The sequence below is a fragment of the Dama dama genome, chromosome X, assembly GCF_033118175.1.
Source record: "Dama dama isolate Ldn47 chromosome X, ASM3311817v1, whole genome shotgun sequence".
NCBI lineage: Eukaryota > Metazoa > Chordata > Mammalia > Artiodactyla > Cervidae > Dama > Dama dama.
The window spans coordinates 33,237,165-33,257,136 of NC_083714.1; the positions used below are offsets into that span (position 1 = coordinate 33,237,165).

The 19,972-nt window shown below is 38.5% G+C and overlaps 1 protein-coding gene across 1 annotated transcript in view; it reads right to left on the reverse strand.

The window, feature by feature from the left end:
• LOC133052602 (fibrous sheath-interacting protein 2-like) overlaps positions 1 to 18,837 on the reverse strand; it is a 77,668-nt gene extending 58,831 nt beyond the window's left edge. The window contains exons 1-6 of the mRNA XM_061137533.1: positions 18,664 to 18,837; positions 17,877 to 17,966; positions 17,532 to 17,671; positions 16,313 to 16,454; positions 15,583 to 15,693; positions 15,017 to 15,164 (exon numbers count right to left, since the gene is read on the reverse strand). Of these exons, the coding sequence (XP_060993516.1) occupies positions 15,017 to 15,164; positions 15,583 to 15,693; positions 16,313 to 16,454; positions 17,532 to 17,671; positions 17,877 to 17,966; positions 18,664 to 18,837 (805 nt within the window). The remainder of the gene's footprint in view (positions 1 to 15,016; positions 15,165 to 15,582; positions 15,694 to 16,312; positions 16,455 to 17,531; positions 17,672 to 17,876; positions 17,967 to 18,663) is intronic.
• Between the last annotated feature and the right edge of the window lie 1,135 nt (positions 18,838 to 19,972).

Consider the following 19,972-nt stretch of genomic DNA (forward strand, 5'->3'; position numbering starts at 1 on the left):
TCTTAGTTATGGTATGTGGAATCTAGTTCCCTGACCAGGGATCAAACCCAGGCCCCCTGCATTGGGAGTGCAGAGTCTTAGCCATTGGACCACCAGGGAAGTCCCTCTTCTTCCTTCTTAAGCTTTTATACTGGCTTCTTTTTAAACTTCTCTTTCTCCCTGCCCCCCGCTCCCCATTCCTCTCTCCTTTCTTTACACTGTCTGTACTGGATTGTCCTTTTAAGGTTCTACCTACCTAGAGGGATGGAACCCAGGCCCCCTGCATTGGGAGCTTGGAGTCTTAGCCACTGGACCACTAGGGAAGTCCCTCCTCTCTCTTTCCTTCCTGTCCCTCCTTCCTTTCCTCACGTCTTTATTCCTTCCTCCTACCTCCTTTCATCATCCACCCTACCACCCTTCCTCCCTCTTGTCTTCCTTCATTTGTTTTTCCTCCTTCCCCTTTCCTTCCTCCCTGCTCCCTTCTTCTATTACTACTCTTAAAACTTTTTTCTTTCCTTTCCTCTCTCTTTCTTTATACATTCGTGTCCTTACAACTGCCTTCTCCTGTAAAAACTTCCTTCTACCTAAATTTCCTACCTATCTAGCTGGCTATCCTCATAGGTATCAATCATTTAGCTTTATGTTAAGTTTATTGCCTTCTACTTTTAACTATTCGCACATCACACAGTTGTACTTGGTTTTCCTACTGATCCTCCATCACACTCTTACATTCCTTCTCCTTCTGTATGCCATTCTTTTCCCTGACTCATCCTTTATAGAATTTGATTCTTCCTTTCTTCTTTTAACATCTCCTTTGAAAAAAAACTTTCTTTTCTTCTCTCTCATTTTCTGTATTCTTTGTCCTGTCTTACTGCTACTGCTTTCTCCTTTATGAATATCTATCTATCAACCTGTCATCTGATAGTCATCAATGTATCATTATTTTACCATTTTAAACTGATTTCTTTCAGATCTCTCTCTCTCCATGCCTTCAATTATATTTAATTTTATCAGCATCTCTTTTTAATCTCCTCAGTGTCTCTCACTCACATTTTGTTTTTTATTTAATATTTTTTCCTAGCCTCATCCCTTTAAACAATTTTTATGTGTTGGAGTAGGGTTGATTTACAATGTTGTGTCAGTGTCAAATGCACAGCAAAGTGAATCAGTTATACATATATCCACTCTTTGTGTGTGTGTGAAACTTGGACAAAGTCTACACTTTATTTAGTAACTGTATCACATGTTGATTTTCGTTTTTTTTTTGTTTTTTTACAACATAGTATTTCTTTATATCCTCAGAATTGAACTAGAAGTTTCAAGCCTCATTCAAATTTTTTAAAAATCACTAAGGTGATAAACTTTCTAGACTTTTAGCAGGAATACCAGATGCAAAATACATGGAACTATATCAAACTTCTGAGTGAATATATAAATTAGAAATCTAGCATTCTATTCATAGTAAGTGGAATGCCATAAATGTCATAATTTTTTTAGCTAGGCAAAAATTCATAAGCTTTCTAAAATATATGTATATATATTACCCATACTATATATCTCTCTCTATACGTATACAAAAGCTCTTCTACTACACTTGATAAAGGCTTGAGAAAGAACGTCAAAAAATAAAAAAAAAAGACATTGGAAAACATAAACTAAATGAAATGGGAGCACTAAATATGAAATAGAAAAAGTGAAACAAACTAGATAAAAGTAAAAGATCATCATATAGTCCAGTTGCTTTTAAACATAGCTGCTCATTAGAAACACATCTGAAGCTCTGGAGAAAAAAAGCAATACCTGGGCATTTGTATTTTTCAAAAAATTCCAAGATATTTCTGATATGCATCTGGTTTTTAAAAAGTGATTACAAGTTTTTCTATTAAATGGTAGTTTTAGTGATGTAGAACTTTATTATTTTCTGTTGACCAATCATAATACAATGGTATTAAGTGAATAACAGTTAGGTAACCACAATAGTAAAAGATGTTCATCAGTTTTCACAATCAATAGTCAGACAAAAAATAAAAGGTTAGCCTCCAACTAATAAAAATAAATGGAAAAAAACTCACCTCCATAAAAAAATAAAAGATAATTACAATTGCAAGCCATAATGGAAACATGATTATCCTAACAATATAAAAAAATTACATACAATTTTGGGGTTCAGTAGAGTGATATGGTAAGTGGAAGTGCATATATGCACATGTTCTCATTCACCCAGCCAGTCTATGTCTTTTGTTTGGTGTACTTAATCCATTTACATTTAAGGTAATTATCAGTATATATGATACTATTGCCATTTCCTTGATTGTTTGGGGTTTATTTTGTGTAGGTCTTTTCCTTCTCGTGTGTTTCCTGCCTAGAGAAGTTCCTTTAGCATTTGTTGTAAAGCTGGTTTGGTGGTGCTGAATTCTCTTAACTTTGCTTGTCTGCAAATCTTTTGATTTCTCCATCAAATCTGAAGCAGACTCTTGCCGGGTAGAGTTTTGGTTGTAGGTTCTTCCCTTTCATCACTTTAATATAATGCTGTTCCCTTCTGGCTTGTAGAGTTTCTGTTGAGAAATCAGCTGATAACCTTATGGGAGTTCCCTTGTATGTTATTTGTCGTTTTCCCCTTGTTTTTAATATTTATCTGTCTTTAATTTTTGTCAGTTTCATTATTATGTGTCTTGGTGTGTTCCTCCTTGGGTTTATCCTGCCTGGGACTCTATGTGCTTCCTGGACTTGGTTGACTATTTCCTTTCCCATGTTAGAGGAGCTTTCAGCTATTAGCTCTTCAAATATTTTCTCAGGTCCTTTCTGTCTTCTTCTGGGACCCCTATAATGTGAATGTTGGTGTGTTTAATGTTGTTCCAGAGGTCTCCTAGGCTGTCTTCATTTTTTTTTCCATTCTTTTTTCTATATTCTGTTTTGTGGCAGTGATTTCCACCATTCTGTCTTCCAGGTTACTTATCCATTCTGCCTCAGTTATTCTATTACTGATTGTTTCCAGTGTATTGTTCATCTGGTTTTTTGTTCTTTAGTTCTTCTGTGTCTTTGGTAAACATTTCTTGCATCTTCTCCATTCTTTTTCTGAGATCTTGGATCATCTTCACTATCATTTTTCTGAATCCTTTATGTGGGAGGTTGCCTATCTCCACTTCAGGTTTTATCTTGTCCCTTTATCTGGGACATAACTCTCTGCATTTTCATTTTGATTAACTTTCTGTGATGTGGTTTTCATTCTGGCAGCTGCAGGATTGTTCTCTTCTTGCTTCTTCTGTCTGTATCCTGGTGGATGAGGCTAGGGGAGTTGTGCAAGTTTCCTGATGGGAGGGACTGGCAGTGGGAAAAACTGGGTCTTGCTCTGGTGGGCAGGGCCATATTCAGTAAAGCTTTAATCCAATTATCTGCTGATGGATGGAGCTGCACTCCCTCCCTCCCTAGGGCTTCCCAGGTGGCCCTAGTGGTAAAGAACCTGCCTGCCAATGCAGGAGACATAAGAGATACAGGTTCAGTCCCTGGGTCGGGAAGATCCCCTAGAGGAGAGCATGGCAACCCACTTCAGTATTCTTGCCTAGAGAATCCCATGGACAGTGTCTGGTGTGCTATAATCCATAGGGTCTCAAAGAGTTGGACACAACTGAAGTTACTTAGTGTGCAAGACCCAGCCCTGGGGTCTACAGGCTCTATGGTAGGGTTAATGGCGACCTGCAAGAAGACTTACACCAAGGGGCACCTTCCAGGATTGCTGCTGCTAGCGCCCCCATCTCTGCTGTGAACCACTGCTGACCCATGCCTCCACAGGAGACTCTCAGTACTAGCAGGGAGGTCTGGTTCAATCTCCTGTGGGATCATTGTTTTCTTCTCCTGGGTCTTGGCATGTGCAAGATTTTGTTCATGTCCTCCTAGAGTGGAGTCTCTGTTTCCCCCAGTCCTGTGGAAGTACTGTAATCAAATCCCACTGGCCTTCAAGGTTAGATTCCCTGGGGAGTCTCAGTCCCTTTGCGGGATCCCCAGGCTAGGAAGCCTGATGCGGGGCTCAGAACCTTCACAACAGTGGGAGAACTTCTTTGGTATTATTGTTCTCCAGTTTGTGGGCTGCTCACTTGGCAGGTATGGGATTTGCTTTTATCGTGACTGCACCCCTCCTACCATATCATTGCAATTTCTTCTTGTCTTTGGAAGTAGGGTATCTTTTTTTAATGGGTTCCAGCATCCTCCTGTCAATGGTTGTTCAACAGCTAGTTGTGATTTTGGTGCTCTTGCAAGAGGAGATGAGCGCATGTCCTCTACTCTGCCATCTTGAACTGGAAGCTCCCTCATCCTTTCAAAAGTCTTGATTTTCTTTTCTCCCTCTTTCCCTCCATTCTCTTTACTTCCATCATATTTTATTCTGTCATTCTTGTTCTATGCATTCTTTATTGGGTCCTCCTTTTAGAACTTATTTTATTCTCTCTTAAATTTTTTTGTAATGATATTTCTTATTTTCTTTTTTAAAAAACTTCTTTCTCTCTCTTCCCCTTTCTTTTCTTCTCTCTCTCTTTTCAAAAAAATGTTTTATGGATTTATTTTTGCTTGTGCTGGGTCTTCATTGCTGTGTGGACTTTTCTCTAGTTGCGACAAGTGAAGGCTACTATCTAGTTGTGGTATGCAGGCTTCTCATTGTGGTGGCTTCTCTTATTGTGGAGCATGAGCTCTTGGGCACGCGGCCTTCAGCAGCTGCAGCTCGTGGGCTCTAGATCACAGGCTCAGTAGTTGTGGCAAACAGGCTTAGTTGCTCCACAACATGTGGGATCTTCCCAGATCAGGGATCAAACCCATGTATCACTCTCATCTCACACTCACATTTTTTCTCTTTTGATTTTACTCTTTTTCTAGGGACTCTATAACCTCTGTTTCTTTCCTGCCTCGGTCTTCTTTTTATCTGTCCCCTTCCCTTCTTTGATTCTTTCTTCCGTCCCCACTCTCTTGCCCCCTTCATATTTCCTTTCTTCTCTCATTTCTTTCTTGTTCATTAATGTTCTTTTCCCATCCTCTCCCTCAATGCTTCACCCTCTACCTTCCTTAATTCCTTCTTTACTCTTTCTCCGTCTTTCCTTTCCTCCTCTGTCTCTAACTTTCCCCCTTCCATTCTTTTATTCTCTTTTAGTATCCTCTTTTTAAATCATTCTTTCCATCCATTTCTAAGTTTTTCTTTCTTTTTATTGGCTTCTGCCTATTAATGCCCTTTCTATATGTGTGCATGTTTGGATTAATCTATCTCTGTCTTTTCTTTCCATCAATCATATATTTATCTTCCTTTGTACATACCTACATACCTAGCTGTCCATCCAGCTATCAATCATCTATGTATGTTTACTGTCTCTTTACTGACTTGTACTTTTAAAATCTCTCCCATACCACACACAATTGTACTTGATATTCTTACTCACACAGTCTCTCTTTTTTTAACTTTAAGACTTTACAAATATTATGACAGTCATTAGTGACAGAAGTTGTAAAATACTTTTCCATACTTTTGAGTTTTGCATATGATGATTCTGCATCAGTCACTGTGGATAAATTACATGAGCTTTGTTTTTACGTTTTTTTAAACATGCATTCAACTAGATATGATTCAGAATAGATTAATACTCCCTTTGTTTAATTACAGTTAGCTAAAAAATTGCCTGACAGCCCACCAAACAGGATTTGCTTTAAGACCAACCCACAGAGTCAGTTGGAGACTGAGTGCGCTGGGACCTGCTGGGTCAGCCGTGGTAGTGTTTAGCTAATTGTCTAGAGCAATAACCCCTGGAGAAGGGAATGGCAACCCACTCCAGTATTCTTACTTGGAGAATCCCACGGACAGAGGAGCCTGGTTGGCTACAGTCCATGGGGCTGCCAAGAGTCGGACACAACTGAGTGACTAAGCATACATACTAGAGCATAAAGAAGAAAGTCCTGGTTGGAGACATGCGACCTGCAGCACCAGCTGTGGACCCTCCGTGATGTGACTACACAGCTCTATCTGCAAATGTTTGTGGGGTGACCACGGAGGGGGCACAGAGCTGTAAGCAGGCATTCTTGGGGCTGCATACATTGGCACAGTGGTCGGGGCAGGGGGCGACAGGAGTTGGAAGTGGGCAGTCAGCAGGGTACCTGTTTGGAAGGTGGGATGTGCTCCAAGATATAGGTTGAGGGAAAAGGCTCATGGGGAAACCAGCTAGATAACCAATTCCTTTGGAATTTGCATAGGGAACCCCAGAAGAACCCAGGCTATAAACAGGAGTGGTGACTTCAGGCCCCCGGGCTGGCAGCTGGGCTTGGCAAGGGCCTGCCATGGAGGCCTGCTCCCATGAGAGGCTGAGTCACAAGGCCCATGCCCTGCCTTGCCTGGGCTCCCCGCCCACTCTCTCTATCTTTAACTTTTTCCTGCAGTCTCATCTCTAAACCTTTGCTTTTATCCCTCCTCTCCCTCCCTCCCCTCTTATAGTTTTAAATTTTTATTTATTTATGCTTTATTGCATATAGTTGGTTAACAACGTTGTCTTAGTTTTAGGTGTACAGTGATTCAGTTTCTATGAATCACACTTTTCAGATTCTTTTCCCTTATGTTATCACAAAATATTGAATATAGTTCTCTGTGCTATACAGTAGGTCCTTGTTGGTTATCTATTTTAATTTCTTATACCTTTTAAGTGACTCCCCCTAAAATTTTTTCTTCTGTCTTCTGCAGCTCTTTTATACTGCCATTCTTATTGGCTTCTATTTTTAAAATCTGTTTATCTTTCTATCCAGTCTTCCTATCTATTTTAATGTATTTTTAGATCTCTTTCTCCTGTCCATGACTTTATTTTCTCACTAGTTCCTCCTTTTCAGCATTCTCTCGCTGCCTCTCACGATCACACTCTTTATGTTAGCCCTTTTCCCAGAGATTCTTCCCTTATAAACTTTCTTTCCCTCCCCTTTCTTCCTTTTATTCACCCCTCCCTCCCTCCATTCCTACCTCCCCCACTTTCTTCTCTCTTTTTATATCCATAGACCTACCTACATACATAAATACCTACTTACCTAGCTATCTATCCAGCTATTAATGATCTATGTTCATTGTACTCTTTCTGTATTGACTTCTACCTTTTACAACTCTTCCCCACCCTGCACAGTTATACTTAATTTTCTTACTGTATCCTTCTCTCTCATTCTCTCTACTTATTCATATAATTGTCTTCTGACACATCCTTTCTAAATTGATTTCCTTCCTCCCTCCCTGCTCCCCCTCCCTGCCTTCCTTATTTCCTTCCCTCCCTCTCTCCCTTCCATTTTTTAAAATAATGTTTTGACTTATTTATTTGGCTGCACTGGATCTTAGTTGTGGCATGTGGGATCTAGTTCCTTGACCAGGGATCAAACCCAGGCCCCCTGCATTGGGAGTGCAATGTTTTAGCCCCTGGACCACCAGGAAAGTCCCTCTCCTTCCTTCTTAAGTTTTTACTGGCTCCTTTGTAAACTTCTCTTTCTCCCCACCCGCTCCCCTCCTCTCCTTCCTTTATACTGTCTTTACTGGATTGTCCTTTTACAATTCCACCTACCTAAACCTGTGTACTTACCTATCTTCCTTGCTATGTACCTATCGATCATCTTCATTTTACTGTATTTTTATTGACTTAAAAAATCTGTCATTCTCCCCTTTCCCAACTGTACCTGAGTCTCTTCCTTTTAAACCTCTTCTTTCCTAATTCCTTTCCTTCCTCTATTCCTGGCTGTGTTTCTCTAGCTCTCCCTTTCACTGTGTCTCTGTTCTCTGTCTGCTGGCTGCCTGCCTCCCTCCTTTCCTTTCTGTCTCCCTCCCTGACCATGCATCCTCCCTTACCCCTTCTTCTCTCTTTCCTCCCTCCCTCTCTCCTTCCTTCTGCTTTTCCTGTTCAGTTTTCTGACTTGCTTTTTTCATTTTAAAAATGTCTATTAATTATCTCTGTATATACATATTTATTTAATTTTCTTTTGTGACTGACTTCTTTTTGAATTCCCCTTCCCCACCTACTGTGCTAATTTTCTCACTGGGTCCTCTTTTTCAATCTCCTCTCCCTATTTCAATCATTCTTTTGTTCTCTTTGTCTCCTTTATTTTACTCTTCTTTTCTACTTATTCCTAGCATCCTCTTTATTTTCTTTTGTTCCCTCCCTTCTTTCTTTATTTCCCATGTCTCTTTCTCATTCCCTTTCTTTCCCACTCTGTATTTGTTTCCTTTGCCTCCATGTATGGATGCATTCTTTTCTTTTCTTTTTTCTTGCTTGATTTTACTGTATTTTTACAGGGACCTGTTTTTACACTTTTTTGTTTCCTTCTCATCTTTCTCTTTTCAACACTATCTTTATTATCTTTCTTACTTGGCTTCTTTTAAAATTATAATCTGTTTTCTATCTGTTTATCTATCTTTTACTGTCTTCTTTAACAACTTCTCTTTATTATTTTTTTCCATTTATTTTTATTAGTTGGAGGCTAATTACTTTACAATATTGTAGTGGTTTCTGCCATACACTGACATGAATCAGCCATGGATTTACATATGTTCCCCATCCCGATCCCCCCTCCCACCTCCCTCCCCATCCCATCCCTCTGGGTCTCCCCAGTGCACCAGCCCTGAGCACTTGTCTCATGCATCCAACCCAACTTCGCTTTAAATCTCTCATCCCCACAGTCCTATTTGAGTTTCTTACTGAGTCCATCTTTTCAAGCTTCTCTTTCTTTTTTTTATTTTTTATTTTTTTTCGCTTCTCTCACTTTCAAACTCTTTCTCCTTTTACTTTATCCTATCAATTCATTCTATTTCAAGTTGCCTGCCTGCTCTCCTTCCCTCCATCCCTTCTTCCCACCTTCTTTTACTCCGTTTTTCTTCCTGCCTGCTGCTTTTCATTTTTTGCTCAATTTTTCTTATGCTTTTTTTTAATACCTCTTTTTTTACTGGTACTTCCTATTTATAGTCTGTTCTGACCATCTGACTGCCTGCTACCGAACTATAAATTGTCTATTTTTTTATCTATATATTAGGGTCTTTAAAAAATTATTCCTTCTCATCTTTAAATCTCTTTCACTTGTACAGACCATGGTACTTGATTTTTTTCTTAGTGGCTACTCCTTTTCAAACACTTTCATGCGCATCTTTAATCTCTTACCTTTTCCTTTTTGAATGACTTGTCCTTTTCTTATTTTTCCTCTCATTCCTCTTTTCCTTCCATTTTCCATCCTTTCCTTCCCCCCTTTCCTTCTTTCCTTCCATCCTCTCTCCCTCCATTCCTTCTTTCCTGTGTATCTGTTGCTCCCTTTTTTCACTGTCTCTCTCTTCTCTTTTCCTGTCTTCCTTCCCTCCCTCCCCCTTCTCTATGTCTCTTGATGACTTTCTCTCAAGCTTTTCTGTCTTCTTCGCCTGCTGGCCTGCAAGCCTTTTTTCTCCCTCCTTCCCTCTCTTTCCTCTTCGCTTTTCCCCACTGCTTCTCTCTCCCTCTTTCTTCCTATATTCCTCTCACTTTCCCTCCACACTCTTCTCCTTTGTCCTTCATGACTTTTCTCCGTATCTTTCTCCCGCTAACAGCCTGTTCCCTCTGTCGCAACAGCCTCTCCACTCCTTCTCTTCCTTCCTTCTCCTCTCAGTGTCTCCACTGTTTAAACACTCTTCTTTACTTCTTCTCTCTTTTCTTTTCTGTATTGTCTTTTTTATTGGCTTCTTGTTACAGTCCTACGTATAGCTATGTGCTTACCTAGGTATCAAGTCATCTATCTTCATTTTACTGTATTTTTTATTGGTTTTTACACTTTAGCTGTACCTCAGCAACACACCACATAAAATTTTACTTGATTTTCTTACTGGCTTCATTTAAAAAACTGTTCTTTCTTCTCTTTTTCACCCTCAAAGTTCCTTCTATTCTTTTTGCACTGGGGCTCAGATCATGAACTCCTTATTGCCAAATTCAGACTTAAATTGAAGATACTAGAGAAAACCACTAGACCATTCAGGTATAACATAAATCAAATCACTTACGATTATACAGTGGAAGAGAGAAATAGATTTAAGGGACTAGATCTGATAGACAGAGTGCCTGATGGACTATGGACAGAGGTTAATGACATTGTACAGGAGACAGGGATCAAGACCATCCCCCAGAAAAAGAATGCAAAAAAGCAAAATGGCTGTCTGAGGAGGCCTTACAAATAGCTGTGAAAAGAAGAGAAGCAAAAAGAAAAGGAGGAAGGGAAAGATATACCCATGAATGCAGAGTTCCAAAGAATAGCAAGGAGAGATAAGAAAGCCTTCCTCAGTGATCAGTGCAAAGAAATAGAAGAAAACAATATAATGGGAAAGACTAGAGATCTCGTCAAGAAAATTAGAGATACCAAGAGAACATTTCATGCAAAGATGGGCTCCATAAAGGACAGAAATGGTATGGACCTAACAGAAGCAGAAGATATTAAGATGAGGTGGCAAGAATACACAGAACTATACAAAAAAGATCTTCATGACTCAGATAACCACGATGGTGTGATTGCTCACCTAGAGCCAGACATCCTGGAGTGCGAAGTCAAGTGGGCCTTAAGAAGCATCACTATGAACAAAGCTAGTGGAGGTGATGGAATTCCAGTTGAGCTATTTCAAATCCTAAAAGATGATGCTGTGAAAGTGCTGCAGTCAATATGCCAGCCAGTTTGGAAAACTCAACAGTGGCCACAGGACTGGAAAAGGTCACTTTTCATTCCAATCCCAAAGAAAGGCAATGCCAAAGAATGCTCAAACTGTTACACAACTGCACTCATCTCACACGCTAGCAAAGTAATGCTCAAAATTCTCCAAGCCAGGCTTCAACAGTATGTGAACCATGAACTTCCAGATGTTCAAGCTGGATTTAGAAAAGGCAGAGGAACAAGAGATTAAATTGCCAACGTGCTGAATCATCGAAAAAAGCAAGAGAGTTCCAGAAAAACATCTATTTCTGCTTTATTGACTATGCCAAAGCCTTTGACTGTGTGGATCACAATAAACTATGGAACATTCTTCAAGAGATGGGAATACCAGACCACCTGACCTGCCTCCTGAGAAATCTGTATGCAGGTCAGGAAGCAACAGTTAGAACTGGACATGGAACAACAGACTGGTTCCAAATAGGAAAAGGAGTATGTCAAAGCTGTATATTGTCACCCTGCTTATTTAACTTATATTCAGAGTACATCATGAGAAACACTGCACTGGATGAAGCACAAGCTGGAATCAAGATTGCTGGGAGAAATATCAATAACCTCAGATATGCAGATGTCACCACCCTTATGGCAGAAAGTGAAGAAGAACTAAAGAGCCTCTTGGTGAAAGTGAAAGAGGAGACTGAAAAAGTTGGCTTAAAAGTCAACATTCAGAAAACTAAGATCATGGCATCTGGTCCTATGACTTCATGGCAAATAGATGGGGAAACAATGGAAACAGTGACAGACTTTATTTTGGGGGGCTCCAAAATCACTGCAGATGGTGACTGTAGCCATGAAATTAAAAGACACTTGCTCCTTGGAAGAAAAGTTATGACCAATCTAGACAACATATTAAAAAGCAGAGACATTACTTCGCCAAGAAAGGTCCGGCTAGTCAAAACTATGGTTTTTCCAGTAGTCATGTATGGATGTGAGAGGTGGACTCTAAAGAAAGCTGAGTGCCAAAGAATTGATGCTTTTGAACTGTGGTGTTGGAGAAGACTCTTGAGATTCCCTTGGACTGCAAGGAGATCTAACCAGTCCATCCTAAAGGAAATCAGTCCTGTATTCATTGGAAGGACTGATGTTTAAGCTGAAACTCCAATACTTTGGCCACCTGATGCAAAGAACTGACTCACTGCTAAAAACCCTGATGCTGGGAAAGATTGAAGGCGGGAGAAGAAGGGGACGACAGACAATAAGATGGTTGGATGGCATCACTGACTCAATGGACATGAGTTTGAGTAAACTCCGGGAGTTGGTGATGGACAGGGAGGTCTGGAGTGCTGCAGTCCATGGGGGTCCCAAAGAGTCAGACACGACTGAGTGACTGAACTGAACTGAAGCCACCAGGAAAGCCCCCTTGGAAGTCTACTTTTTAAACAGCCCTCTTCCCCAAATTGTACTTGAATCTTTTTACTTGCTCTTTCTTTTCAAGCCTCTTATGTGATCACATTCCCTCTTTTTATTTTACTTTTCCCTTACTGTCCCATCCTTTAACCACTTACCTTCTTTTTCTTTGTTTTTCTGATTTAATTCTCTTTGTCTTTTACTTGCTGCCTTTCATCCTTTTGCTTTACATTTTTGTTTTCCCTCCTCCCTCCTAACCCTCCCCACCTCCCCGCACTTTCCCCATCCATCCCGCTCCTTTTAAACTCACTTTTAAGGGCTCCTCTTCTGAAACATTTCTTTCTTTCTCTCATCTGCTCTCTTGTTTTGTACCTTCATTTATTTATGGGTTACTCTTTTAAAAAGTATTTTTTTATTTGGCTGTACCAGGTCTTAGTTGTAGCATGTGGTATCTTTGATCTTTGTCACAGCATGTGAAATCTTTAGTTGTGGTATGCAAACTCTTAGTTGTGGCACGTGCATCTACTTCCCTGACCAGGGACTGAACTGGGCCTCTTGTATTTGAAGCACAGGGTCCTAACCACTGGACCACCAGGAAAGCCCTCTGGGTTATTCTTTTAAAAGTTGGTTCTACCTATCTATTATCTAGCATGTTTATTTTACAGGTTTTTTTTTTTTTTTTATTCCTCTGACTCCTTTCAAAGTCTCTCTCTCACACAGTCACATTCTCCATTTTATTTTTTCCTATAACTTATTCATTAAATTTTTTTCTTTCCTTCCTTCCTTTTCCCCTTTATTCCCATTTTTTTTCCTTTTTTTCCCCAATTATTTTTATTAGTTGGAGGCTAATTACTTTACAATATTGTAGTGGTTTTTCCCATACACTGACATGAATCAGCCATGGATTTACATGTATTCCCCATCCTGATCCCCCCTCCCACCTCCCTCCCCATCCCATCCCTCTGGGTCATCCCAGTGCACTAGCCCTGAGCACTTGTCTCATGCATCCAACCTGGACTGCCGATCTGTTTCACACTTGATAATATACATGTTTCGATGCTGTTCTCTCAGATCATCCCACCCTCGGCTTCTCCCATAGAGTCCAAAAGTCTGTTCTATACATCTGTGTCTCTTTTTCTGTCTTGCATATAGGGTTATTGTTACCATCTTTCTAAATCCCATATATATGTGTTAGTATACTTTATTCCCATTTTTAATAGCTCCTTTTCATGCCTTTTCTTTTGCTTTCTGTTTTCTTTGCCTGCCTGCATGCCTGCCTTCTTCCTTTTCTTTCTTCCTATTTTATTCTTTTTACAGGCTTCTCTTTTCAAACTGTCTTCTTTCCTTCTCCCTTTCTCTCTTCTTTCCTTCTATTTTTTTTGTCCTGCCTTTTTACTGACTCCTATTTTATAAACTTATTTACCTCTTTTCTATATTTCTTTCCTCTCTCTTTCTCTGTCCCTTCTCTCTTTCTTCCATGGTTTCTCTATTTTCCTGTACTGCTTTTCTTACTGGCTATTGGCTCTTCCTTTTTGAAGTATGTTCATATTTTCTGCCTTCCATCTATCCATCTTCTCTCCCTTCCACCTCCTGCTCCCCCCTTATTTAATGTTAGTCTTCGGTAACTGTTGAAATCCTTCTCTTTCCTTATTGTACTATACTTTTTCTCTCCCTTTTGCTCTGTGTCTCTATTTCTTCTCTTTTCATTTCCTTCTTTGCCTTTTTTATCTTTTCTTCATTTTTTATTTTCATATTGTCTTTTACTGACTTTTAAACTTCCTCCTTTTTAATATTAATCTTTTCCTTTTCTCCTATTCTCCCTCTCCTACTGGATCCTTTTATTCCATTCAGTCTATCTTCAATGTACTGCTTTTTCATATTGGCATCTCCTTTTTAAGTCTCTCTCTTTCCGTTTGTCTTCTTTTACTAACTTCTCATTTTTTCCCCTAATTACTCCCTGCCCAAATTGTATTAGATTTTCCTACTGGCTCCTTTTCAAATTTTTTTTCTCACTCTCACATTCTGGTTTTTTTTTTTCTTTACTTTTTTCTATTCACATATCCTTTTTAAACTTCTTTATTCTCTCTCTCTCCCTCCTACTTCTTTCTCTATTTTTGTCTGTATGTCTTTTTCTTGCTCCCTTTCTTTCATTCTCTGTTTTCTTTGTTTGCCTTTCTTCCTCATACTTGTCTTTTTCTCTTGTTTCTTTGCCTTTGTCTCCTTCCACTCCCTTTGGGGGGTGTGTGTGTGTGTGTGTGTGTGTGTGTGTGTGTAAGCATGCACGTGTGTATTTTCTTACTATCTTCTTCTGCTCAATATTCTTATTCATTCATTCACTTTCCTCCTCTTTGTATCTCCATTTCATTCTCTCTTTTTGTATCATATTTTCTCCTTTTTAACCTTTTTGTTCTTTCTATTTCTTGCTTAGGATATTTTAAACGTCTCTTCTTTTTTTCTACTTCAATTTTTTTTCTCTTTCTCTTTCTAGCTAACTCTTTTGTATAATCTTTTCTTAGTGGACCTCAGTTAAAATTTTCCTTCTATTTTTCATTCATTGTCTCCCTCTTTGTTTCAGTCTGTTTGGGGGTAATGTTTTATCTTACTGGCACATTTTCTCTATCTGTATATAACTGTCTTTCCCTTTTGTTGTTTTTTTTTGTTTGTTGTTTTTGTTTCCTCTTTCCCTTTTTGTTGTTGTTCTGTGTCCTCTACTGGCTCTTTTTTAAACTCCTAGTAAAGGCAGTCTTGTCTGCTGAGCCACTTTACAGAAGTGTGTAATCTGTTATAATGTCGGTAACATAACAATATTGTGTGAATGTGTGTGGGTGTCTGTACATTCTCTACAACTTGACCTGTAACTGGGAAGTGCCTGTAAGTGTGAGCTTCTAGAATTTCTCTTTGCAAGGGCTTTGTCACCTCACTATATTACCACATGGAGGGGTTTTTACAAAGCCACTGATAATTAATAAATATTTAAGCATATTCTACTTACCTTTGTCTTTTATTGTTTCTCTCTCACCTTCTGTTTCATCTTGACTTTTGTTTTGAAATACACTTGCTTCTGACCCTTCTCTCTGAAGGTCACTCCTTTGCATTTTTTGTAAATGATAAGTGATTTTTTTCTCGAGTAGTGCTTTTTTCTAAATATTAAAAAATGCATAGTCAGTGTTTAAAATTTAATATCAACTTGCCACTGGAAATGCATAACAGATACTTCAAATATGATGTACATTTGAAGGAAGCCCTCATTCTTGAGATTTCTAAAGTCACAAAGAGTACAGAGCTAGGAAGGTAATAAGGGTAAGTTTCCTTTTGCTGTCCAGCTTGAAGGATATATTTTAATAACTAGGTCCAACTGAACTCACTGCCTACTTTCTTGGAGACTGGTCCCATTTTAGACCAGCCCTTAAAGTCCAGGTTCAGACCAGACTGGCTCTTTCCATCAATAGTTATCCTTGTGAATTTAAGTCACTTCTGAAAATCCACACCTTAAAGCATCAAAATGAGCAAAACCCTTTCCTCAAAACAGCTCAAGTTATTGTTCAAAGGTCACTCTACCTTATGGTGAGCATCTTCTTTAACTTTTTTACGTTGTTCTTCAACCCTTGCTTCTCTCTTTACTTCTTCTCCAATCTTTGACAGAAGTAACATTTCTTTTGTTTTCCATTCCTAAGGAGCACAATGCCATGGTAGTCAGCAGGGCTTCTCTTTTATAATCTTTTTTTTTTTGCTTTTTTTTTTTTTGGTCAATAAGCAAATTAGGTCAAATTTTAAGGCCCTTATAGGAACTTGGACAACTATAATGAAAATCTTACATTGGCTTTAGAATGGCTTATGCTTCAAAGGTAGATCTAAAAAGATGCTGGAAAGGTGATTTTTTTCTTATAGATTCGAGGAATTAGCATATGTAATATGTTGCCCTTAAATGTATTCTGACAGAGAGCCTGAACAAATAGCCTTGTCTGAGCGTTGAGAATACAGACATGATTATTTTTCACTAGAGTTAAATTCTAAAACTTTAGGAGCAGATGAAGTGTGTCTATACTATGATGGATATGTCATTTGTGGTATCAGTCTCACTATGTTAGGTAAAAGCTTGTCTGTTATAATGGTGATACAAGATTAATAGCAGTTTATTATTTTAAAATAATTATGATTTTTTAAGCAGTGGTTTATTTCTTAGACCTGAGATAACTTCAGGTAATATGGTGGGACTGCTAAAGATGTTTATAAATAAAACAATCACACATAATTTCCCCATCAATATTTATAATTTGGTGTTTCTCACCTCTTCAATTTGTCTCTGGAGACTAAGTTTTCTTCTAATGTGGTCCCGATGTCGTCTTTCTTCTTCCTTTATCCGGAGTACATTCTGATTTTCTGCCGTGTGTTCAAGCTTGTTTAATTCCAAGCTGATCATGTCTAAATATCTAAGTAAAAGTGAAAATTTAAGGGAAGATAAATTGGGTGTTTCCCTTATGATGAGTATTATCTACTCTGATATCTCAAACCACCTTCTGGGTTGCTTTTTATTTCTTAAACTATAGGAATGTAGAGTTCTTTAAGCTAGCCTGATCCACCAACTCACCATGATGTACTCATCAGACTGTTACTGTGGTTGGGACAGTGGCAAAATGTAGAACAGACTGATTAAAAGCATCTTATACAGAGATAAGTCATAATTCAGGAGCTCTGTAACATGAGTTTCCAAAGACGGCTGAAGTCAACTTAAGGACTGACTTCAAAAAACAAGTATATTTGAATTTTCTTTAAAAAAAGAAGTGGCTATTGGCCTCTCTGTCATTCTCAAGCCCTTGAACAATCTCTCATGTATAGACAGGTCTGCAGACTACCAGTCTGCCACTTTGGTGAATCAGTATATATTCTGGCATATCATGACATGAATCCACGGACTGTAAGAGTTAGGTGATGGGGAACTGGCCCTCACCCCTGATAAAGGAAAAAGAGAAGGAACTATAACTCATCCCTTTGCCTCCTAGGGCATGGGCTCAGCTGCTGAATGATAAGATTGAATGTGTGTGAGTAACAGCTAAATGAACATACATGGTTGGTTGGGGGATAACACCTGTTTATATTAGCATCAGATGAAGTTAGAGCAACTCTCTCTGTTTTATCCTGCAGTAATTTCCTTAAACTTAAGTTTGAAATGTACTAATCACACCTTTCCCTCTACTACTATGAACTTGGGTTTCCCAAGCTCAGGGAGCTGTACTTCGGCATTGTTCTTCAAATATCCATTGGTCTTACCTCTTGGCTTCCTCATGACTCCATTTTCTCATGTAGAAACTCTTTCCTAGCTATGGTACCAAAGTTTCCAATCCCTGCTCTCTCTTAATCTCCTTTCTCTTCCGTCCACATTGAAGACTATAGGAAGTTAAATTGTGTCTAATACTTTTTAAATTCTGCTTTCAATTATTTCTAGTACGTTTACGGCTTTCTGGGGTCTACAATATGTCTACAGAAATATGCATTAACTTTGGTCATACCTTTGCTTTATCAACAGCTCTTGGTCTGGAGTTGTTTGTTTATTTTCTTGTAACAGCCAATCTTGGAACTGTGTATTGCCATAACTGTCACAGGCTCTCTTGGTTTTATACAATTTATTTACTTGTTTTTCAATCATTTTCTGGGAGGGAAAAAAAAAGAATTACAGTGTTTATATTGGCCAGAAATAACCTTGTCCTTTGATATGACTTCTTCTGTTTCGGGCTTGGTAAACGTCCTGTAGTTTACAAATGGTTAATTAACCTGCATTTAAGTCTTTCTTCCACAACCTACATAGAGACTTTCTTACAGGCCTCAAATAAAACTAATTCAAGTATTTAACTTACTTGTTCTCTGACATAGTTTCTTTCAAAGTCTAACTTCAAACTGGTGAGATACTGCCTGTACTTATTCAATTCCTTCAAGGTGCAAACAACCTATAAAAACAAATATATAAACAGAAAGTTGTAATAATCATGAAATTTTCCAGAGAAAAGAGTCACAAGAACATTCATTTTAGTAACAATTTTGGGATCAAGGGTAGTGATAGCACATTTCGGTAATAATTTAGAAGGCGGTATCTCTCTACAGTGGCTGTATCACCAGGAAATGTCTACCTAAATAATATTATTTCAATAATATGGTTCACACAAAATAAATGTTATTAAAATGTCAGTATAATAATGATGTTTAACTTTCAGAAGAATTTATTCTATCAAGCTGTATTCTGTTAGGTTTCCATTTTGTCTCTAGTCTTCTCAAAGGGTATTGGAAATATCCCTTGATGGGTATACAGTGCCATTAATACTTTTAGAGCCAAAGGAAAGGCACTAATAATACAGCTGAGAGAAAATGCATACATAAATGTGTATGTATATATCTTTACATATTCAAATCATTTGGTGTTTATCTTTTGCTTTTATCAAAGAAAAATGATCAAGTGGGAACAATTTTATTTAGAAGCAGCCACCTGATTTCTCTTTACTCAAATATTGAGTAATTCACTGAGTTTTCTGTCAGGTATTCTTTATTGCTCAATTAAAAGTTGACACAGGTTTCCAGTGAAGCACAGAAGCAAGCTTCTATCAAGACCATGGGTTTATGCTGGTTAACCGGAAGCAAACTTCAACCCACCTTATTATTGCTGGTGACATAGCCGCCTTTCTTTAATCTCCTCAGGATATCTTTTCGCCTATAGTATGATTTTAAATGTGGATCGTGCAGGCTTTTATAGCCAGTTCCCAAAAGCCGACAATAAGGATCAGACAGGTTAAAGTCATAAGAAGGTTGATAAAGCTGCAAACACATAGATTGAAAAGTGTTACATATGTAAAATGAATGAAATCACACTGTTAAACCTCAATTTGTTAAGGTGATTAGGCTGTTCATTGAAAATAAAACATGCAAGAAGAATCTGAAGTGAGAGAATACTGACAGTGGGCTGATCTGAAAAGAAGACAGTAGAATACTATAATTTTCCTTCCACTTGCATTTAAATCAACATGAAAGACCTTTAAATTCTGTTTCCGTGGTACTCAGCTAAAATGATTTGTAGTTCACGAAGCAGCAAGGTCAGGTGAAGAAGCACGGCCTAAGAAATTAGGAGACTGTGGTTCTAGTCTAAACTCTGCTACCATCTACCTGTCATAGCTTCACCTTACAAGGTGGTCAAGGGTAGAGTTAAAAAAAAAAACCAACTAAATGTGCAAAATATAATGTTACTTCCTTGAGGAGATATTGTTAAAAGATAAAGAAGGATCCCACTAAGTTAGTATTTAGGGTAGTTGAATATAGTACCTGATCATAATTAAATACATGTATTTGGGGGGAATCAATATAATAAAGTGTAGAGCAAATCAGTATAAGTATGGGGAAAAAATGAGGAAATAAGTAGCTGACAAGTGAATAAAAGAGTAACACAATGTAAATATGGGAAATAGAAGATAGTGGAGCAAGAAACCAATGAAGAGAGCTATGTTTACAAACTGAAAAGGAGTGTTATCCCTTGTAGTCAAATAGGCTTTGAGTATGTTTTAGGAATGCTAATTTGTGGGAAGGGGTAGAATGTATTGGTTTTGAAAATAGAAATTATACTGCTTTCCAGCAATAAAACTTAAAAAAATCATATATATTTGACAAGTATCAGAAATACCAGGGAGCCCCCTATGTACCCTTGATGACACCATAGAGAGGAGAATGGTAAGGATGTCATAATCACTCCTTTAGAACCTTTTGCTATTGTGATCAAAGCACACAGGGAACTCTGGGACTCAGAGAGTTCCGAACCCCCTCCAGGCTTGGCCTAAAGCTAAGGGCAGGGTGGGGAGTGTTAGGCAGAGGACTTAAACAGTGCATGCAGCACTCTGAACCAGAAACAGTACTTTAGTGCTGAGTGAGAGAATGCAGATCAAGGGCAATGTAAATTCTAAGGAAAGATGAAACC